Below are 23,771 nucleotides of genomic sequence, written 5' to 3'. Positions count from 1 at the left end.
TCTAACCTGGAAGGTTTGTGGAGGGATGGGGTCTGTGAGTTCACTGATAAATTTTGAGGGGAAGGATAGTGCCAAGAGATTAACTGACTTGCCTAGGGTTTGCATAGCAAGAATGTGTCAGACTTGAACCCAGGCTTTCCTGGCTTCCAGTTTGGTTTGCTATCTGCTACACTATGTTGCATATCAGAGGATTTATTCAAGTTGGTAAAGAAGAAAGAAAAGAAGGAAAGTAGGAAAGGAGGGAAAGAAGAAGGAAATTTATTAAGTGCTTAAAATGTGCCAAGAACTACACATGTACATATATGGATTTAGAAAAGAGAGACAAAATAAGGGACTTCTCTCATGGTTTATATGGAGAAATATGGTATTTGTGGATTTGGACTAAACCAATTAGTGTCACATGTCACCTCATCTTCCTTCAAACATACTGTATGGCATCCTAACCAAAAAACTTTCTTGTGCTGGAGGAGTCTTTGTCTCTGGTGTATGTGTGTGTGTGTGTGGGGAGGGGGGATGAGTGGAGGCGTGCATTTCTTTTCTTCTTCATTCACATTAATTTTATTCTTTAAATCTACCACTGAATGGAAAAAGGAGTGAAATTATTTAGAGTATCCTGACCATTAAAAGCAAATCTGGAGGGGAAATAACATATTTTCTTCACATTTTAATTTGGGGGAAAATTTTAAAAATGTTTTTAATTAGTTCTTTTTATATCAGGAATGAAAATGCTTAAGATCTGGGGGCTTGTTCTCTTCTATGGATTGCTCGCACAGAGCTCAGCCCACCCAAGAAGACATAAAGTGATCCTGACTCACCCACATGCAAAAGCATCTATTCAAGCAGAAGCATCAGCAGGGGCAAGCTTACTCTTAAAAGTAGCTACCAGTAAGTTATCATCTGACCCATTCTCAACTGTTTCTAGGTGATCTTTAAACAGAAAGAGGAAAAAAGCTCACCAGAAAGAAGGCTGGTGGTGGTGAAAGACATGTGTGATTTTGGGTAGATTGGGTGAGGATTTTAAATGGATAAATATAACCTCTTCTTCAAAACTCATAAGAATTTTGATGGGGTGGGGTGGGTTAGGGCATGGTGGTTGAATTAGAAATTCTCATGAGAGTGTTTCCCAATCTGTGACAATGGGATGTAGAAGGGAAAGAAAGTCATTGGAAATCAATGCATTTCTTGAGTCTACTACTTAATTACTCATAGATCTTTAAAAAGTTACTTCCCCTCACTATGAGGAGATTGACTTATAGAGGTAATGTGATATAGGGGAAAGAGCCCTGGATGTGGAATCAAAGACCTAGATTCTAATACCAACACTTGCATTTACTACCTGATTGACCTTAAGCAATTGGTCAATCAGTTTTCTCATTTAATAATAGCTAAGATTTATATAGCACTTGCTATGGGCCAGACACTGTCCTAAGCCCTTTAAAATGATTATCTAGATTAAACTCACAATAATCCTGGGAGGTAAGTTCTATGAGTATTTTCATTTTACAGATGAAGAAACTGAGTCAAACAAGTTAAGTGGCTTGCCCAGGGTCACATAGCTAATTAGTGTCTGAAGCCAGATTTGAATTGAAGTCTTCCTAACTCCAGGCCTGGTACTTTAGCTACTGTGCTACCTACCTGCCTCATGTATAAAAGTATTGGTTACATGATCACTAAGGTCCCTCTTGGCTGTAAACACATTTTCCTGTGACCAGACACCTTTTAAATCCTTTCCATATCTCTATATATACTGCTGCTGTAATAGCTTAGACTGAAGTCAAACTTCACAGAATAAATCCCCTAAATAAAAAGATTTGTTCTTTAAAAGTTGGACTCAGTCTAAAGGTCACACTGGAGGACCTAGAAGGCCACATGTGGCCTTGAAGCCACAGGTTTCCCATCCTTGGATTGGAGGTTATTGTTGTTCAGTCATGTCTGACTCTTTGTGATTCCATTCAAGGTTTTCTTGGCAAAGATACTAGAGTGGTTTGACATTTCTTTCTCCAGTTAATTTTACAGATGAGGAAACTAAGGCAAACAGGGTTAAATGAGTTGCCCAGGATCACACTGCTAGTAAGTATATGAGGCCAGATATGAACTCAGGAAGATGAGTCTTCCTGATTTTAGCCCTGACTCTATCCACTGCCCCACCTAGCTGCCTAGAGGAGCAACCCTTTCATTGCCACCACATGACAAAATGAGACCTTTGTTCAGTAAAGTGTAACTATCAGATAATATAGTCAGCTCATTGTTCTTGGAGCTGGTTTCTGTTTCAGCCTTTCCAATGACCCAGGTCTTTCCTCATCCAACTTGTAAATTACATGGATTCTGGGCATTTCCCAAACTCTTCATACATTTGGAACCTATTTGAATAACAGATTTTTTTGTACTTGGAATTCTTATTTTTCTTTATAACAAGGAGTATTTTCAATTTTGGTCTCCTATTTCTACTGTAAATCTGAACCACTGCCCAAATAAGAGCAGTAATGAGGCATGAATATCCCCATTTCCACACATAATGATTCATAAAACAGAGCCATCCAAAAATAAACAATAGACTCTGGCTGTGACCCTGAGTTAGCAATTCAACATAAATTTATTTTTTAATATTTTTAATATCGCCTATATTTTCCAGCATAGTTCACCCTGTCACCATTCCTAATGAAAAAATTTAAATAGAGAGGGAAAAAAACAGTTTGGCAAAACTAACTGATATACAAGCAAGTCCAACATTACATATAATACCTCCAAGTCTTAGGATCCCTCCTACCTCTGAAAAACAGGGAAGTAGTTATATTGTCATTTCTTCTCTTTGAGGATAAGCTTAGTCATTATAATGTGACAGTGTTCAGGTTAGATTGTTCTGTTGCTAGTTAATAATGTTGTTTCTTTGATTATTTTTTTATCTTTTATTAAGAGTTTACTATTGTGTGGCATTATGCTAAGGCTTGGGACTACAAGAACAAAAACAAGGATTGTTCCCTTGTGAAACTCATATTGTAATGGAGAAGATGACATGCACCTACAGAAGGCAGAGTTTGAGCTGAGTTTTGAAGAAGTCAAGGAAGCCAATTAGTGGTAGTAAAGAGGGAGGTAATACCAGGCATGGAAGACTGTCAGGGAAAAGCCAGGAGATAAAGAAATGGAGTATTATATTCCAGGAACAGTAAGAAGGCCAAAATCACCATGTGGTAGTGTACTTGGAGGGGAGTGAAGCATAAAGAAGACTGGAAAGGTAGAAAAGGGCTTCGTTGTGAAGTGTTTTAAATGGCAAAGGGAGGATCTTATATTTGATCTTGGAGGTAATAGGGAGCCAATGGAGTTTATTGTGTAGGAGAGTGACATAGATTAGTTGTAGCATTTTTGTGGTAGTGAAAAACTGAAACAATGCTGATGCCTATTTTGGAGGAGGTATCCAAAAGATAATTGGTAATATGAGCCTGGAGGCCAAGAGGTAGCCTATGACTGGATATATAGATCTGAAAATCAGACTCTCAGAGATGATGATTGATACAAATTCATCAGATCACTAAGCAAGATAGTATTGAGGGAGATAAGAAAGCCAAGAAGAGAGCCTTCAGGGGCACCAATGGTTAGTGAGCATGATCTGAGTGAAAATCAGCAAAGGAGACAGAGAGAGCAGTCAGGAAGGTAGTAGGAGAGTCAGGAGATAGCAAATGTCATGCAAACCCATAAAGGTAAGAATAACAAGGAGAAGAGAGTGATTGACAATGTCAAAGGCAGCAGAGAAGTCAAGAAGAGGATTCTTGCATTAGTCATATTACTTTTTATGACAATTACGTTACATTAAGTACTAAAATTTTTTTAAATTTTAAACTGAAATAAATTTTAAATTTTAAACTAAAATAAAATAATGTTCCCCCCCCAAAAAAAAATTTGTTCAGTCATGTCCAGCTCTTCATGACCCCATTTGGGTTTTCTTGGCAGAGATACTGTAGTAGTTTGCCATTTCCTTCTCCAAATCATTTTATGGATGAGGAAACTGAAGCAGACAGGATGAATTGACTTGCCTAGGGTCACATAGCTAGTAAGTATTTAAGGCTGGATTTGAACTAAGAAAGATTAGTCTCCTTGACTTCAGGTCAGGTGTTCTATCCACTGTACCACCTAGTTACCTCCTTCAAAATACATATCAGCTGTCTCAGTTTTTCCATCACCATACAAAGTGCTGCCACAAACAACTATTGAGTACCTATCATGTATCCAGTGATGTACTGAGTGCTGGTGTTACAAAAATGAAAGATGAGACAACCCATGACTCTCAGGGAGCTCATCATCTATAGAAAGTACCATGCCACCCCATACCTCCAAAACCAAATATGAAATTATCTGTTTGACATTTAAAGACCTTCACAACTTGGCCCGTTCCCCAATCCTCTTATGCTTACAAATATACAAATAAGTAGTATAATACACAAATAAGCAGAATGTGACAGATCAAAGGAGAACTATAGACAGGCTTTAAGAAACTGAGTAGTAAGAGAGCATTTTTATCTGAAAGTAATCAAAGAAGTCTTCATGGAGAAGGTGTCCCATGAGCTGGGCCTTAAAGGAAGAAGAGTTAGAGATTTAACATAGAGACATTGATTCATTCTAGATATGAGAAGGATGTTTGGACAAATTAGGAAAATAGCATAGCAGAGGACAAGAAATGACTAGCATTTAACAATTCTGAGAAGTCAGTAAAATACATAAACCCCATTTCCCTTCCTAATCTATCCCCACTATGAAGCCTATTTCCTTTGTGCATCAAAACCTTGAAAAAAGTCATTTTCTGGTAAGATCCCATCCAAGTTATTTTACATTTCAAAGGGGAAAGAGTTATATACTTCAACTGAAGGAATAGATTTCTATTGGTTGGAAGAAAATGAATGTAGGATTTGAGGCAGGAGGAGACCTGGAAATCATATTTAAGGGTACTGTGGTGATTGAGTTTTGGAAAATTTGGGGAGGTCGGAGATCAGTCCACCAATGCTCAGCTCAACCTGTAGTCCAGCCACCATTCTTCCATTAATAAAGTAGGCTAACCTATTCTTGTTTTTATGGGATCATAGGATTAAGAGCTATGAGGGAGATTTAGTCCAACCCCTTTAAGATGAGAAATCTGAAGCACAGAGAAGGCATTAAATTTGCCTGTTGGGTTCAAACTCATGTCCTCTAACTCTAACCCTAGTTCTTTTGTCTCTATGCTAGACTATGCTTCTGTAAGAGTTCAGCCTAGGATTCACTGATTTCTTGAAACTATTTACAGGTTTACACAGACATCTGTTGAACACAAATACTCCCAGAAATCTTAAGAAACTCGACATCATGAAGGCCTTGCACACTAATCAAGGTGGATTCCTTGGAAATTCACATGCAGGAGTGGATGCCAAATTTTTTGGCTTGGAGTTTTCTTCGTGAGTTCACTTTACTAATTACCTAGTCTCAGACCCAAATGTGGGAATCTGATAGTCTCAGGCAGTGACAAGGATTCTAAATTGTATAGGTTAAGTCAGAGGAGGGCTGGGTAGAAGGATAGAGCAGCTCAAAGTGGGGTCTGACTTTCAGAGAAGGGGAAATACAAATGTAGGATGAGGTCAGGAAGTGTGTAGGTGGGTCAAAGTTAAAATCTTTGCTCTCCTCCAAAGAAAGTGTTTATAGTTCTGGAGAATTAAGTTGACCTGGTGATGGCCCTAGGCATGTGTTTTGAAACATCATGCGGTGACAGGTAAGAAATTTTGATTAAAAACAGTCAAAAGAAAAAATACCCGTGAATAGATCACTGGTCCTAGAGTCAGGAGGATCTGAGTTCAAATCAGTCTTCAGACACTTGACACTTACTAGCTGTGTGACCCTGGGCAAGTCACTTAACCCCAATTGCCTTGCAAAAGCAAAAACAAAACAAAAAAATACTCAACATACTATATCAACAATATGATATTATTATTATTCCCTTGGAAAGGCCCAGAATAGGAGGAGGAGAGGCAGCCCCATTTTATAAGCATAGAATAAAGAACAGAAGTTGTTAGTTGGGGGGAAAATGTGATTTGTGTGAAATGTAAAAGGAAGGATAGAATCATGGGGCAGGGATACTATGATTGGCTGAAAGTCTGAAATGTGGGCTGGTAACCACCCTTCCTCCCATATTGACAATGTTGACAAATATTGTCCACTTGGATCTTGTAGGAATAACTAATTAATGGTAGATATCAAATTTCCTCCAATTGTACAAAACCAAGTAGAGATATCATATTTCCTAGAATGGCACCATGCTAACTGAGATAGGAACAGATGTCCTGGAATTGAATAGGGTAGTTAATGATACAGAAGATAACAAATTTCCTTGATATGAAGAGATTTGCAGGTGGTGCTGAAATAACAATTCCCTTTGAATTAAAGTCTTTTATGAGACCTGAGCTTTTAAACTTAGTTCAGTTTTTCTGCAATTAAAAATGATTGATTTTTGTATTTACCCAGTTTTCCTTTAATTAAAAGTGATTGATAGGAAAATTGAACTTTCATATTTAACAGAGAGGAAGTCTAAACTTTGGAATTCATGAGCTTCACTCAGAGACAGAAAAAAGGCCTTAGATATTTATACAAACATGAGTTACAGAATAGAATCAGTTACAAAATAGGATCAATTGAAAACTTGATACAGAGCTAATTTTCTCACTTCCCTTAAGGTTCTGCTGGAATCTCCCCCTCTTCTCCGATCTTATCCTGATAATGAGTTCAGCCCCCTGTTCAAGAACCATAGGTCTGTCATCCTTTAATGATATTCTTGTTGAATTAATAGTCTAACCTCAAAGATGACTCCATCCCATCTGAGCTTCCACTGCCCTGTGTAGAATTTAATGTGGAAACTGGCCTGGACATCAGAGCACTAAAGGTCCTACTCTAATTGTTATTATTTCCTGGACATGAGTTTTCTCTCCTCTCCTACACTATTAGTGTCATAAAATCCAGGATGATGGCTTCTCCTGGCCTTGTATCACTGACAGTGCCTTGCAAGCAGCAAGAACCATCATAAGTACTTTTTAAATATTTGACTTATTTAGTGGCAATAAAAAGGTGATAGTCCCTTTAGGTGGGAAAATAAAGATGTCCTTTCAATGATTCCCCCTCCCCCAATATTCTTCAAGTAAAAAGCAACTCTTCTTAGAGGAACAAATCTAAAAATAGAAGTAAAACATCTTGACTTTTGGTCTAGGCTCAATTACTAACACATTGGGTGCACTGGAGCAAGTCACTTGACTTGAGCAAATAATCATAGAAATTATATGCCACCCCCTGCCTGCAAGTACAGTAATCTGGGCTAATCTTTCATATTTTCCTGGTCTCACCTTCACGGTTCAAGGTGAGTGCAATGAATTGGGAAGGATGTTGCCAAATGAACCTTCTAGTTAGGTCAGGTCAACCCTGCCAGAATCCTACAGATTGGACACTAGACCATCAAGCTGGAAGATGGAATCAGCTGAGGACCAATGTCAAAGTTCAGAATCAGCGCAAAGGTTCAGAATTGATGTCAAGGTTTAAAATTTTTGGGATCTTTAGTTGAAAACACCCTCCCTTCTCTCTTTCTGCCTTGCCTTTGTCTGACAGAAAGCTAAAATATGGAAGTGGTTTATTTTGGATAGGGTTAGAGCTGTGAAGAATGTGACTTATTGACCTCTGTCCTATAATGTGACTTCTCTGTTTAGGATTAAAGTTACAGAGGCCCACATCTATGATATTAGTATTACACAGAGTGAAGACAGACATCAGCTCTCAGCAACATTCCCTGCAACCTTGGCTATGGAAGCAAATATGTGAGTGATTTTTGTAAATTTTAAAATCTCTCTTCAGTGAAATGAATGCTGTATCAGCAAAAGTAAGCTGCTACCCATGATTCCGATGTTTCTTGACAGATGCAAAGAAAATACTTTGCAAATTGTAAAACAGTAGATAAGCGTGAATCATTGCTAGTATTCTCCTATTATTATATAATTTCATTCTCATTTTTTTATGGAGTTCTGTTCATGAAGGAACAAGTATTTATAAAGCACCTACTATGTATCAGGCACTGGGCTAGATGCAAGGGACACAAAGAGAAAAGTGAAAACAGTCCTTGAACTCAAGGAGCTTAGAGTCTAGCCAATGGAGACAACATGAACATACAGAAATTATACATACATACAGAAATTATATATACAAATAGAAATTACACACCTATATACATACATGCATGTTTGTATATATGTGTGTATATATGTATATATATATATATGAATTAGATACAATTTGAGGGGATAGGGTATTAGTTTGTAGAAGGTGATCCTGACAAAAACTGGGAATTCTGATAAGGGGATAAATAAGAAAGGAATGCCTTTTGCACATTTGGATCAGCCAATGCAAAGGCTTGAAGATAGGAAATATAGTATTGTGGATGAGAACCAGGAAGAACCCTGCATCACTACATGCAGGGGAGTGATGTATTCTAGGTCTAAAAAGGTAGATTAGGGTCAAGTTGAAAGTGTCTTAAGTAGAAGAGTGGCTCCTATAATTAATAAGGATCTGGAATTTGTTAAGTGATGCCCTGAGACTGTCAAAACCTTTTACTTTAGGAAAAACTTTTTGGCAGCTATGTGAACAATGAATTGGAGAGGAAGGAAGGACAGTAGGAGATTTCTGCAATAGTTCAGGTGAGAAATTCTATTGATCTGAATTAGAGTGATAGCTGTATGAATGGAGAAAAGAGGAAGTTTCAGTTGAGTAATTAGGTCAAAAACCAGATTACAAAGGGTTGAGAAAAGAATGAGAGGAGAGGAGATGAAGGTGGTAAGTTCAAACAATTTTTCAAGGATTTTGACTCCTTGATAAAGGGAGGAGAAATAGAGGAAGATAGCCTGTGGGTATAGATGGGTCCAATGACTTTTTTAAAGTCATGCTTGTAGATATCAATAAGAGAAGCAGAATATAAGGAGAAATTACAGATGCTGGACAGACAGAAAGAGAGACAGAGAGAGAGAGACAGAGACAGAGAGAAACAGAGAAAGTGAGAAGATAGAAAGAGTCAGAAAGAGGGAGAAGGGAGGGAAAAGGAAAAAGAGAGCAAGAGTGAGAAAGAAAAGAGGAAAAGCAGGAGGAGAGAGAGGGGGGAGGAAAGAAAGAGAGGAGGAAAGAGAAGAGGAGAAGAGACAGACAAATGGACAGAAAAAGACAGATATTGAGAATCACAAAAAGACAAAGGGAGGAGAGAGAAAGAGAGAGAGACAAAGATAGGGGGAGGAAAAATGAGAGAGAGGAGTAGGAGGAGAGAGAGAGAGTAAGAAGTGAGATGACAGATGGGGCACTTGGCTGAAGAAAATAGAAGGTGATGTAGATTTCAAAGTGCTTTGGAAATCATGAGGTATTGGCAAACAAAAATCTCAATAGTGGTCTGAAGAGGAGCTGCCAGTCTTCATTGCTGTACTCCTCAGTTGGGATTGGTGGGCAGGAGTGCTCAGTTGACCCTGCCTCATGATAGGTTTCTATAAATAATGGAGTTCTATATCTCCAAACTATATTTTCTTTTTTTAGAAAGTTTCTTGGGAATATTGCCTTCATAATAGAAGTGAACAACAAATTTCAAATTGGAGCAGAGATGGATGAAAACAAAAATGGTCACCTGGTCGTTGAGGATTGTAACACTGACTTTGTTAATTTACAAGTCAAAACCAGTAGTAGGTGAGTCATCAAAGAGCTTTGTAGTGCTCACTGTGAGCAGCCAATTCCCATACTTGGTGGGGATGGTAATTTGTTTCCATTCTTTTAGTCCAATGCAGACTGCTATCATCAAATGAAGGTTGGAGTACTATGCTGGGTGACAAGGGGACTGGGTTCATATCCTAAATGCACTATTTAATCCACACAGGGTTCAAAATCTAACTAGAGATATGAGCTTCTTCTAGTTTAGTCATGAAAGACTTCCAGTAAGAGATGCACTATGAAATGATGGATATGAGAAAGGTGATTTTGTAAGTAAAACTTAAAAATGAAGCTAGTTATTTGCAAGTTAGGGAGCAGAAAAAGATTTATTTGTTTTTTACAAAGGAGGGAGTGATTAAAAAAAAGTTTGCATAGTGGATAGAGCACTGCCTCTGGAGTTAGAAGGACTTGAGTTCAAATATGGCCTCAGATGCTTACTACTTATGTGACCTGGGCAAGTCACTTAACCCAGATTACATCTTCCAGCAACAAAAAGGGATAAGAAACAGAGATAAGGGGTTTCAACGTTGGGATGGAGATTAATGTGAAATGTTTACATCCAAAGAGGAATGAAAGTCATTGTGAGGTCTTGGGTGAAGGGTAATTGCAACAATTTCATATGTCATATGATGTTATATATATACATATATTATATATATATGTGTATATATATATATAATATGTATATATATTTGCACTCTGAAGCTGAGACACCAATGGGCCCCTGCCTAAGGGCTCTTCTGGACCCTCCTGGCTTTAGAGTGATTATCAATAATAACTGTTGTTGTTTCCTTCCCAGCCTGATGTCTTTCTTTTTCTGGGCCTCATTAAAGGGGCCATGCACTGGCTACTGCTTAAACAGGCCTACTCAATGAATGGGCATTACCTCACCCTAAATGAGTACCTGCAAAGACCTTGACCTAAAGGGCCCAAGGTCTCCCAGTGCATCCTGGGTCATCTCCAGTCATCCTGATGAATATCTGGTCACTAGATTCAGATGGCTCTGGAGGAGAAGTGAGGCTGGTGACCTGCACAGCTCTCCCTCACTCAAAACAAAGTCAAGTGCAAGTCATGTCATCATTTCTCTGATGGCATGGTCTTCTTTGGCAACTAAGGACAAACACAACAATGTGTATCATGCATATGCTATCTATAGCCTAGATTATATTACATAAAAGATACATATATACACACATACATACATATGTGTGTATGTATGTGTGTATGTATATATACGTCTATATTAGTGGAGAAAGCAATCATTCCCCAGGCATTTATTGAGTGCCTATTTGAGATAGGGTGGGGTATGTGTGGTATTCAAGGAGGACTAGAACCTCTGGTGTGAGGGCTTTTGGAGCCTTTTCCAAGGCTGCTCATCCAGTTTTGGTATCTCCCTGGCCAAAACTTAAGATAGGCACCTGATATGGAAACAAGAAGAACAACATCAATTCTTCACAGGCAGCAGAGATACAAAAATAGACATCAAAGAGTTTCATGCCCTCCCTGCATAGGGAAATACATGAGCACGTGTAAATATATACAAAATAAAAGCAAGATAACTTGGTGGAGGAAGGCATTAACAGTTGGGAGGCAATGGTGGAGGGAAAGTAACAGGAAACTCCATAGGTAAAAGGTGGCTTTGAACTGACCTTTGAAGAAAACTAGGCATTCTAGGAGTCAGAAAACCGGCTTCTAGTTACAGCACTACCCTTCTCAACTGGAGCTTCAGCAAATGACTTTCCATTTGAGCATTTCAGTCTCTCATTCAATAAGCACTTATTAAGCATTTACTATGTTCCAGGCACTGTATTTAGCACTGAGGATACAGAGAAAGTCAAGTCCCTGACTTCAAGGAGTTCACAGTGTAATAATAGGGGAGACAGCATAAAACAACTATTTATAAATAAGATATATACCAGATAAATTTGGAGTCGTCTCGGACGGAAGGCTCTACATTTAAAGAGTACTGTACAAGATTATTTGAAAAAGGTGGGACTTTAACTGAGACTTGAAGGAAATCAGGAGATAAAGATGAGGAAGGAGAGCATTCTAGGCAAGGGGAAAAACCAATAAAAATTCTGTTGTAAGGATTTTTAAAAGACTTCATAAACGTAGAACACTATTATGACCTGGGCAATTGTTATTACCCAGGTAACAATTTCTCTTCTTTGCCTTCTTATACCCTATTTAATAGGATTCACATCCTACTTGATTCTGAACTCCATCAGAGCAGGGACTTTTGCATCTCCCTTAGTACCCAACACCATACTCTGTACATAGCAGGCATTTAATGAATGTTTATTAAATACACAAATGAAGGGATGAAGCCTATGTAGGTGCCTGGGGTTGGAGTTAGAAAGTCATCGGACAATTTTTCTCTTCTGACAGTTAAGGATGAATATGTGATATTTAACCCATCCCCCTCCTGATACACGTGAACCACTCTCACCCCCACAATGCTTCCTTTTGGAAGCAGCATGAGAGAATAGAAAGGAAAAAAAAATAACTGTATCAGAACCAGTTTCCAAATCCAGGCCCTGTTATTTACTAGCTAAGTGGCCTTGAATGAGCCACTGAGACTCAGTTTCCTCATCTGCAAAATGAAGGGGTAGAGTAGATAGACTAAAGGACCAAAGTCTTTTCCAGAAATAGATCCAATGAGAGAACGTTTCTATACATCAAGATTTCTTGTTCTCTTCCATGAGACAGACTTTCCTTACGAGCACACAAATTTAGTTCTAGATCATGTTTTTCTTGCTGAGTTATTCAACCTTCACACAGTCATAGGTAGGGGTCAGTTAGAATCAATTCTGACTTGTGAAAACTGGTTGTTAAATTTTCAATATGAGCATTTGCATCTCAAAAATTGGCAATTGATAGAAATAAGGGCTTGATTTATTATTTTGTTGGTTCTCTTGTCTTAGTCAAGTATTAATAATACAAATTAAGCTTAAAAGCATGTGAGCATACATACTTGCCCCCATGTCTACCCCCATTCCATTTGTTAAACATTTACCAGCACTCCCCTGTACTGGTCTATAAATTTTTTGAGCTCAGCAGGAGTGCAGTAGAAGGCTCAAGGAAAGAAACCATCATCAGCCTGGAGATCTGGTAACTGTGTGGGCTAATTACAATAATAATGATATCAACATGAACAATAACTGATATTTCCATAGAGTTTTATAGTTTGCAAAGTACTTTATATCAATTATTTCATTTGAGTCTCATCATACCCCTTGGTCATAGGGCAGTTCTTTGGGGCCTCCTTAGCTGAGTTTCTCACTAGGACAGGAAACCTAGTATGTGAACAGAGGGCATTTTCTTCCTCTCACTCCTCAAGAAGTGGTTGATTGTCCTTTAACCTCGTTGTCTTTTTTCTTTCAGGATACTCAATTCTATCCTGAATGCATTTACAAGCCTTCTGGATGCTGTTGTCCCCCAACTGGTAGAGGAAGCAGTAAGTGTATACATGCAAATTCTTGCAAGTTTTTCTTTAGTATGAGGCCTGGGCTGTACAAAGAGCCCTAGATTGGGATTTACAACCCAAGGTTCTAGCTCTAAGCTGTCTGGCTCTGGCTTGCTGTCAAACTTGGACAAGCCCCTTCTCATTTCTAAAAAGCAAAGCAAAACAAAAAAAAAAGGGAGTGGGATAAAATGGTCCCTAAGGTTCCTCTAAATCTTGACATTCATTCTGTAGATTCTCTTGTACATGATGTCAGACTAGTCACCTCTTAGGTCAGGTAAACTTGGTGGTGACAATTTCCCTAAGGAATTGGGGTCATACACATCCTTCTGTGTTTGTGTTTCAGCTCTGCTCAGCAGTCAACACATGTTTACCAAAGTTAGGTGTTAAACTGACAGCGGATCTTGTTGGTAAGTGTCTCCTTTCCACAGCAAATGGTGAGAAAACCTGCAGTCTTGAGGCCACAAGTAGTCCTCTAGGTCCTCAAGTGCTGCCCTTTGACTGACTCCAAATTTCACAGAACAAATACCTCTAGGTCCTCAAATGCAGCCCTTTGATTCCAAACTTCACAGAATGTTCTGTGTGTTTGGAGTCAGTCAAACGGTTGCACTTGAGGACCTAGAGGACCACATGTGACCTCGAGGCCGCAGGTTACTCTCCTTGTGGCACAGTCTCTCTTTTCCATTTCTAAGTGACTGAATTACCCAGGCCATTTATTGACTTTTGTGTCATTGCTGCACTAGAATTTTAAGGATCTCACACCAAGAAAAAGTTGGCTACTTATCTGTTAAATTCTGTCCCCAGTGCCACACCTGCTAAGAAGAGGCTAAGAACTCAATGGAGTTTGAATGTAAAAAAATAAATAAATAAAAAAGCAGACATTCTGTGACTCTTCCCTCATCCTTCTGGAGATTCCTTGGAAAGTCTTGGCCTAGGTGCCCCATTCTTCTTAGGCCTATTGAGCTGAACAGAGTCCACTGCGTTCCAGGCACCACAGATTTCTAGTACTGGGTCCCTAGTACTGGGTACCATGGTCCCTAACATCACACTTTTCTCAAAGAATAATGAATAACTCATTAACTGATGTATAAATGAAATGAGTGAAAATGGGGTGTGAGGTACATAATAATGTTCTGTCCTGATACCTGACCAATAACATGAAACCAAGGTTGTCTCTAGTGAAAAATGTAGGTCTGAAAAATGGCTAAGCAGTGTCAGATTCTGTCCTCTTCAGAGCCCCTAAATCCAGTGCACTGGAAGATGCCTTCCTAACTCCTTCCAAACGGAGACCTAGGAGGAACCTCACTCCTCCCTGTGGTGAGTGAAAGCTAAAGTGACTGAGGAAACAAAGGTTCAAATTTCCAAACATATCAATTTATCAAGCAATGCATGCCATTTGCCTGAAAAATCAGGACCAGACCCTTTCCTTGACTTAGAGCTAGACCTAATTAATCAAATAAGACCAATTAATTAGAAGAAAACATACAAAATTAGGTACTCTGATTTCTAATTGGAAGAAAGATTAGGGACTTTCCAAGTAGGGAAGAGGAGAATTAATAGGTACAATTTCCTGAAATGAGAAAAGGAGGTACCCCACTCCCTCCAAGTGTCTGTATATAACCAAAAGAAGATGGAAATAATAACTGATTGTTCAGTATGGGATCAGTTTTCAGATAAAATATATGGGTTTCTTGAGATGTATAATTATGAGGAAACTTTCTGTATCAATCTTTGAATCTGATTGAGTTTCTGGTAAGCATAACCTAGATCTTTAGTTAAACATCTCTAAGCAGCAGGTAAAAGTGGTCCAGCTTCCCACTCACCCAGGGCTAGGTCCAAGCAATGTCAAAAGGTTTTCCTCGATTCTCACAACTGAATAAAGTTTTCTTACATGACAGAAATTGAACTAGACCCATAATTGAATAGAAAGGGAAATGAACTAGCTCCAAAATGAAGTCACAAGATGGAGTAAATGTGGTTCGCTCAATTGCCACAATCAAACACTTGCTGCTCTAATCCCCTCACTTCAGTCACCACCACCACCCTGAGACATTCTAAGCCTCCTTGATGCTACTAGTCATGGTTCTTCCTTTCAGATGCACTAACATGTGAATATGATCTTAGTGTTAAATAACCTTCCGGAAAGCAAACCAACTTTTTTCCAAACAGGTAAGAACTGCCTTTTTAAAAATAAACTGCTTTGATTGAGTTTTCAATGAATTGTTCTGGGAAAGAATTCTAGAATCTAGAATAATGAATTCTAGAATAATAGAACACTGGATTCTAGTCCCTTAGAGCTAGAGCAGTGGACTTGGAGTCATGAAGACTTTGGTTCAACCCTTTCCTCAGATACTCATTATATATATACCTTGGGTAAATCATTGAACTTTCTGGGCATCTCTTCACTGATCTATAAAGTGATAGGGTTGGAATCAATGACCTCTAAGATCCTTTTGAGCTCTAAATCTATGATCTAGTCAAAGGGGACCTAGCTCAATGCTCACTTGAAGCAGGAAGGTCATTCTCTATCTACAATAACTCCAATAAGGTATGAAAGCTTGAGATTTAGGATACTGAGTAGGTGAGAAAGTAAGAAATGGAATAACAAAGAAGATAACTGAAAGTCACAAATGTTCAAGAATAGAGAATTCCTTCTCCTTTCCCACCCCCACTAGACACAATCTCTTTACACAGTGAAACACTGAATATCTGGTAAAAGGACATATCATGAGCTGACCAAGGATTCAGGATGGAAAGAAGTCTGAATTGAGAATCAGAAGGCCTAGGCTATAATCTGAGCTTCACCCTTGTTTGACTGTGACTTTGGGCAAGTACCCAAAGACTTCTCTCTGGGCCTCAGTTTCCTCCTCTATAATTTGAAGGGATTGGACTAGATGCTCTCCAAGGCCTATCTGACTCTTATATTCTAAGGCCTTTCTAGGTGTGATATTCTGTTTTCTAAGGTCTATCTAGATTTACCATTCTGAGACGGAGATGTGTGTACATGTTCTGATTCTTATTCTTACACTTTTCTCAACTTCAGCACATCCTGTTCTTAGCTTGAGAAGTAGGTGATGTCTGGGAGGAGTTGGACAGCGTCAGGAAGGGAAAGGAGTGGAAGAGGGTCCTGTGACAGAAGATCAGAATTTCAAAAACCCTCAGTTCATGGCCAGGGAAAAAGATGGTAATCACCTATACTGTATTTTCTCCTGAGATAAGCTTCTCCTATAATTTTCTTCCTGTTTGAAGGACTTCAAGGCCAGAGACAAATTGTTGCATTTGGCATCAGAAGAGATAAAATGTTTTGCATCTGCCAGGTTCCATCAAGTTCTTTCCCCCTGGGTTTGGAGCCATTTTCCTTGCATGAATATTCTCTCTGGGAAATGTGCTACTTCTTCCCCCTGGTTTCTATTACAATAAACTTCCACTGTCTAAGCACTACTGGAATGATCATTGTTTACTGCTAAAGTCTTCTCAGATTGGTAATAGTTGAGGCTAGCCATACACATATGTCTTGGGAAAGTTTCCAAGGGCAAACACTGAGCCCAGGGCTGAGCACACAGAACATGCTTAGCTTTTCCTTCCTTGCTAGGTTGGTTTGCAACTTATTGACTCAGTACAGTTCCATATCTAGGAATTCTGGCAATGGAGGCAAATCCAGCTGGGGTGGAGGGCAGGGAATAAGAGAGTATTGATGGAGTAATTCTATGTTATAAAGGTAAGAAGGCCAGGAGGCCATGAAATTTGAGGAGGGTGAAGAACTGAGAGGGTAGAGAGTGTCCAAAGGATACTGCAGTTGGAGTGAAGAAGATTGAGTCAGGTACTGAATTTATTGGGGGAGATTAAGAATTATCACCAGAATATTTCAAGAGGACAGCAACCACAATATGTACAAAACTGAACAAATTTTAAAGGAGAGGTAGCCACTGAGTGATACTTGCAGAAAGGAAAGCTGAAAGAAACATGCATAAGCAAGTATATGCCAACTTTTCTTCCAGCTCCTCTTTCTCAGGAAGTGTGAGAGAAGAAGTATCCCATCCTTCTAGAGAGTGTCAAAAATATAGTGTCTTTAGGAGAAATCTATTGATGAAAGGAAGAGGCGAAGAAGAAACACAGACTTAAAGAGAATTTGTTTATTGTAATAGGGTTCAGAGGGCACAGTACAAAGGAAGGGTTAGAAAGTGTAAGTACTGGGGAGGACTACAGTCGATTTTAGGATAAAGAGCATGAGGATGACAAATGACTTCTCCTGCCTCAGTGTATAACTTATACTTCCCCCAAATCCCAAACTGCTCTTCTTCTGTGTATTCTGGGTTATAAGTCCACAGAACAGTTAGTCCCGAAGTCTATCCAGATCTACTCAGCAAATCTTCCCAGAAGAAGGGTTTGGAGGTTGAAACCTAAGCAAAGGTGATTAAAAAATTTGCCCAGTACATGGGGGGAAGGCAATGCACTTTCTCATTTTCCTATCCTAATTTCACCTCTGTATCATCACTCCAAGTTATGCCACCTTGAGTAAGTCATTTATGCTTGTTGCCTATTTCATCCCCTTCACAGTGAGCTCCTATTACCTCTTAGATCTAATATTAAAGTCAATTGGTTGACATTTGAAGCTCTGTGTAGCTTGATCTCTTCCTAGATTTTCAGACTTCTTACACTTTATTCCCCACACACATATTCTGTGATTCAGCTATACTGACCTCCTTATAGTTCATCTAACAGGCACCCCATCTCCTGTTTTTGTTCCTTGACCTTGATTGTCCTCCACACCTGCAATACTCTGCCTCTTGACTTCTGCCTCATAATTTTCTTGGATTTCTTAAAAAGTCCACTCAAAAAGGGTGGAACTAAGATGGTGGAGTAACAGCACAGACTTTCTAGAGTGCTCCCCCCCAAGCCCAGCCAAATACCTGTAAAAATGACTCTAAACAAACACAGAGCTTCAGAACCCACAGAATGATGGAGTGAACCAAATCTCCAGCCCAAGACATCCTAGAAGATCACCAGGAAGTGTCTATCACAATGAACTGGGAGCAGAACACAGATCAGCTTGAGCCCCACCAGCACATACTGGACCTGAGCAGGCCTGGGGGGACTGAATCTCTCTCATCTGTGGCAGTTTCCAGACTTCACGACTCCAAAACAATGAGAATAAATTTGAAGGTCAGTGGAAAAAAAACATGTGGGACCTGTGTGAAAGAGCAGAGTGGTCTGGCCCCAGCCCCAGGCGGCAGGAGGGAGAGGGTTGGAGGAACCCACAGCAGCCACAGCAGCAGCAGGGGCAGCAGCAGTCACTGTTTCTGGAGCTCTAGGACCAAAGACTGTGGAGAGGATTCTAGCAGCTGACAGTACACCCCAAACCCCCCTGGAAGAAGAGAACTACCCTGACAAAGAACTCCAAAATCAAGTAAATGGCTGAGGAAATGAGTAAAATCTGGAAAAAGAATCAGACTATAGAGTCTTACTTTGGTGACAAGGAAGACCAAAACTTGCAAACAGAAGACAACAATGTCAAAGTTCCTACATCCAAAGCCTCCAAGAAAAACATGAATTGGTCTTAGGCCAAGGAAGAGCTCAAAAAGCATTTTGAAAATCAAGTAAGAAAAGTAGAGGAAAGACAAGAGCAATGCAAGAAAATCATGAAAACTAAGTCAACAGCTTGCTTAAAGGAACCCGGAAAAATGCTGAAGAAAATAACACTTTAAAAATAGACTAATCCAAATAGCAAAAGAGATCCAAAAAGTTAATGAGAAGAAGAATGCCTTGAAAAGCAGAAATTGCCAGATAGAAAAGGAGGTCCAAAAGCTCACTGAAGAAAATAATTTCTAAAGATTAGAATGGAGCAGGTGGAAGCTAATGACTATGAAAAATCAAGAAATTAGAAAACAAAATCAAAAGAATGAGAAAATAGAAGACAATGTGAAATATCTCAATGGAAAAACAACTGACCTGGAAAATAGATCCAGGAGAGGAAAATTATTGGACTACCTGAAAGCCATGATCAAAAAAAACTCCAGCCGTAGACATCATCTTCCAAGAAATTATAAAGGAAAACTGCCCTGATATTCTAGAACCAGAAGGTAAAACAGACATTGAAAGAATGCATCAATTGCCTTCTGAAAGAGATCCCAAAAGGAAAACTCCTAGGAATACTGTAGCTGAATTCAAAACTTCCAGGTTAAGGAGAAAATATTGCAAATATCCAGAAAGAAACAATTCGAGTATGGAAACACAATCAGGATAACACAAGATCTAGCAGCTTCTACATTCGGGAAGCAGAAGGCTTGGAATATGATATTCCAGAAGACAAAGGACCTAGGATTAAAACCAAGACTCACCTAACCAACAAAACTGAGTATAATACTTCAGGGGCAAAAATGGTCATTTAATGAAATAGAGGACTTTCAAGCATTCTTGATGAAAAGACCAGAGCTGAATAGAAAATTTGTCTTTCAAACACAAGAATCAAGAAGATCATGAAAAGGTAAACAGGAAATAGAAATCATAAGGAACTTACTAAGGTTGAACTGTTGACATTCCTACATGGAAAAATAATACTTGAAATCTTGAGACTTTTCTCAGTATTAGAGTAGTTGGAGGGATTATATACATATAGACAGAAGTCACAGGGATAGTTGAATATGAAGGGATGATATCTAAAAAATAAAACTAAGGGATGAGAAAGGAATATATTGGGAGAAAGAGAAAGGGAGAAAGAGAATGGGGTAAATTATCTCTCACATAAGAGAGGCAATAAAAAGCTTTTTCAATGGAGGGGAATATGAAGGAGGTGAGAAGGAAAGAGTAAACTCACTCACATTGGATTTGGCTTAAGTAGGGAATAACATGCGCATTCAATTTGGTATGAAAATCTATCTTATACTACAGGGAATAGGAGGGAAGAAGATAAGTGGGGGGGTATTATAGAAGGGAGGGCAAATTGAAAGAGAGGTAACTAGAAGTAAAATTTTTGAGGAGGAACAGAGTCAAAAGAGAGAACAGAATAAATGGGGGGGGAAGAATAGGATTGAAAAATAGAGTTAGTCCTTCACATCATGACTGTTATGGAAATGTTTTGCATAGCTACACATATGTAACCTATACCAAATTGCATGCCTTCTCAGTGGGGACTGGTAGGGAGAGAGGAAGGGAGAGAAATTGAAACTCAAAGTTTTAAAAATGAATGTTAAAAATTGTTTTTACATGCAACTAGAGAATAAGACATATAGGCAAAGGGGTGTAGAAATCTATCTATTTTTTTTTTTAAGAAATATTGTGTCCAATTTATTTACATGTTTTTAAAAAGACAATAGAAAATGGGCATTCAGTTTCATATTTAAAATATTCCTGTGTTCTCTTGTTAAGAGTTCAAATTCTAAATTAGACCATTCATTTCCCCCTAAAACTTTGGATCTTAGCTCCAGCAGGCCTGAAAGGTAACACGGGAAAGCCTTCCCCATGGGTTATTGATTTGTTTCCTGGGTCAGGGAGAATTACACTTTTTTGCCAGGAAAGTTATTATTTTATTTTACATTCCTAGTGAATGGGTAACTCTCTAATGGAGCATGCTGACTGAAACAACTGCAAAGCTGTTTATTCCCTGTCCCCAATTTGAATTTCACCTGTTGTTCCCCATTGGCTAGATGCAACTTCCTGGACCACCTCTTTCATGGTCTTCTCCTTGATATGTGCCCCCTCAAACAGTTCACTAAACATGTCTACAAGCTTCTGACATTTTATTTGATCAGAAGTCTGGTTCTTCTAGGTCACAACTCCAATTAGAATCAATTACCTCTGACACATACTGTTGTCACTTCTCCTGTGGAAACAATTCCTTCCATTGTTTCTCACAATTCCTCCTCTTTCATTTTATTCAAATTCTAATTACACATCTTTTCTTATATTTAGTTAATACTTCCTCACTTTTTTTCTTTTATGAATTCTTTTCTTCATCCATCTTGCCTTTAAGTGGGTATAATAAATATGGGAAGGGTAAGGGGGAGAAGTTGATCAGTGCATTGACAAATCCCCTTTCTTGTGTCCATTCTCCTGTTTTGAGGCTGGCTGGTTTCTAACTTCCAGCCTCTTGAGTAATGCTTCCAGGATTTCCTGGAAAGCCCTCACTGTAGCTGCTGCCCTTTCTCCCTACTTTCCTTTTGCCAGGTAGGGAAAGGCAAAGTTCTCTCTTCTTAACCTGATCTTCCAGTCTTAGCAGAAGAACTTGAGATTAGCAGTTCTTCCCAGTCAGGGAAGCATATGTTCAGGTTCAGGGTTGTGTGGACCCCAAAATACTGACACACCAGTCCTGCTCAAATGAATTCAACACAAGCTTTCTTAAAGCCAAAGAAAAGTAAAGTTTATTAGAGTCACCATACTGGGTTGACTCTTAAGGAGCCTAAGCATTTGTAGCATTTGTATTAACATGTGGGCCAGATAGAATCTCAGCTAGACAGAGTCAGAGCTGAATTGCATCTGAGCTGACAATTACACTTGCTATTGAAATGGATCCATATGTACCAAGTCTAGAACTTCAGGATATGGCATTTTCTTTTCCCCTTAATAAAGGGCCTGAATCATATCATCATTACTGAGCCTGAAGAACATTGGGTCCTGATATTGATAGTTGGGGAACCTGATGGAGTCTGAATCCTGAGAGTGTCCCAGGCCCAGGGCATGGCCTATCTCATGAAGAGTTGCCATGAAGAGGTTGAAGAAATCTGTCTTGCCCTACAAGAAAATAGAAAGGAAGGAGATGAGAGAAGGGAGAGGTTTGATAGAAAGGAGAGAATATTGGGAGAAGGGATAAATGGAGTTCATGATCTCTTGGGGTGAGGAGGGGAGAGAAGGGGAGAAAATTTGGAACTCAAAATCTTGTGAAAATGAATGTTGAAAACTAAAAATAAATTAATTAATTTAAAAAATAAAAAAAATTTCTTCTGGGGCTCTCTTCTGGGGCTCTCTGGAATATACTTGTTCATCAAGCAACTTTTCCTAGCAGATCTATTTCTCTGGTTCAGGTCACTTATAGAGGTTCTTAAATATTTCTGCTGAAATCTTTTACAAAACACATCTCAATACAATTTAATAGAGCCACTTAAATTTTGCTGTGCCAAAAGCTAGCTCATGTGGTGTAAACTAGCTTAAACTTTATGTCTCCAATATCATTAACCCATAGTTCACTCAAAACTTTGGAGATTTTAACTTTTTACATTGCCCTTGCTTTTTGTATCTTTACATAAACTCTATGTCTGATTTAGACAGTACCAATGAAAGACTGAAGGAAGAGTCTTTTAAAAAATCTATGAGAATCTAACTTATAAAATGAGTCCTTTTCATTAACAACTTAATATTCATCAAAGTAGGTCTGTAAGCTAAGGTTAAGGGTGCTTTTTCTAAATTTTCATCAACTGCAGTATCATTTAATTTTTTAAAGACTGGAATTCTTTTATTTTATTCTTCACTTCAGATTCAAGCCCCATGAGAGAAACTTCAATTGTACTATCTATAACTGCCCTGTGATATGTTAGCAAATTGTTTTGTTGATATATTTAGGAAATTTAAACAATAACTGAGAAATCAGAACCTAACCTTTTTAAACTGCTGGGTTTGTGCAAAAGATGAACAGTACAATTATATATCTAAAATCCTGAACACAGTTTTCAGAACATTTATTAGAACATGTTCAAGGCCTGTATATCCCATTAGAATCATTTACATTTGACATATACAATCATCTATACTTGTTTTCTCAAAATTTTCTACTCCAATTAATTCCCCGCTCAGTAGGATGAACAACTCTTCTGTAAGTAGGTCACTTCTATACAATGGTATGCAAATTAATTTACCTAAAAATGTTGATTTTAAGCCAAATATAACAAAAAGACCTGAAATGGGATATGTAAATATACTAATTAATTCCAAATTGCATATAGAGAGCAGTGTATAACAAGTGAGTTTTCTAAGTAAAACATATTCCCTCAAAAACCATGTTCCAGAATGTATGTGTAGAACCTATGTAAGATTGCAAGCCATCTCAGGGAAGGAGTGGGGAGGGAGGGGGGAAAGAGGGGAAAGAAGGGGAAAAAATCTAAGATATATGGAAGTGATTATAGAATACTGAAAACAATTAAATAATTACTTTTTAAAAAACCAATGTTCCAGTGGAAATAGATATTATACACATGTAGACTACTGTTCTTAATATACTCTAAACAATTGGGACATTTTAAAAGTAAATTTTATATATTTTGCTTGCATTTTGGAGCATGTTTTGTAGGCAGGTTGATTTCAGGGACCTAACTTGACACAAATATATAACTATTAAGAGGCAGATGACAAGCTCAAGTATTCATCTGCTTAGTTCTTTAGGACATAGAAATGACTACAATTTCATACTGAATAATTTAGATGTGTTTCAGTATTAATGTATTAAGTAATAGAGTAAGTATTGTGCCACGACCATAGAAATTTGCAATAAAAGGAAAAAGAAAGACATAGTTACAGTAAGAGAAAGGTGCTCCCCTAGATCTGTGTTTACTCCAAGCAAGAGTCATATAGTTAACTAATTGTATTGACAGAA

General features: G+C 38.5%; 1 protein-coding gene across 1 annotated transcript; it reads left to right on the top strand.

The window, feature by feature from the left end:
* The first annotated feature begins 722 nt into the window (after nucleotides 1-722).
* Nucleotides 723-13,704, top strand: LOC140526431 (BPI fold-containing family A member 1-like). The gene is made up of 6 exons (XM_072642646.1): nucleotides 723-885; nucleotides 5,270-5,417; nucleotides 7,704-7,811; nucleotides 9,562-9,708; nucleotides 13,114-13,186; nucleotides 13,539-13,704. The coding sequence occupies exons 1-6, from the start codon at nucleotides 726-728 to the stop codon at nucleotides 13,695-13,697; spliced, it is 795 nt and encodes a 264-aa protein (XP_072498747.1). The 5' UTR covers nucleotides 723-725; the 3' UTR covers nucleotides 13,698-13,704.
* The last annotated feature ends 10,067 nt before the right edge of the window (nucleotides 13,705-23,771 follow it).

Source organism: Notamacropus eugenii, chromosome 1 (assembly GCF_028372415.1).
Source record: "Notamacropus eugenii isolate mMacEug1 chromosome 1, mMacEug1.pri_v2, whole genome shotgun sequence".
Lineage (NCBI taxonomy): Eukaryota > Metazoa > Chordata > Mammalia > Diprotodontia > Macropodidae > Notamacropus > Notamacropus eugenii.
The sequence above is the reverse complement of the archived record's forward strand: the minus strand, read 5'-3'. Positions and strand labels throughout refer to the sequence as shown.

Coding starts and splice junctions, on each gene's coding strand:
- LOC140526431 (XM_072642646.1), top strand. CDS start 726: ATGCTTAAGATCTGGGGGCTTGTTCTCTTCTATGGATTGCTCGCACAG. Junction 886..5,269: donor ACTCTTAAAAGTAGCTACCA/GTAAGTTATCAT, acceptor AACTATTTACAG/GTTTACACAGACATCTGTTG. Junction 13,187..13,538: donor CCCAACTGGTAGAGGAAGCA/GTAAGTGTATAC, acceptor TTTGTGTTTCAG/CTCTGCTCAGCAGTCAACAC.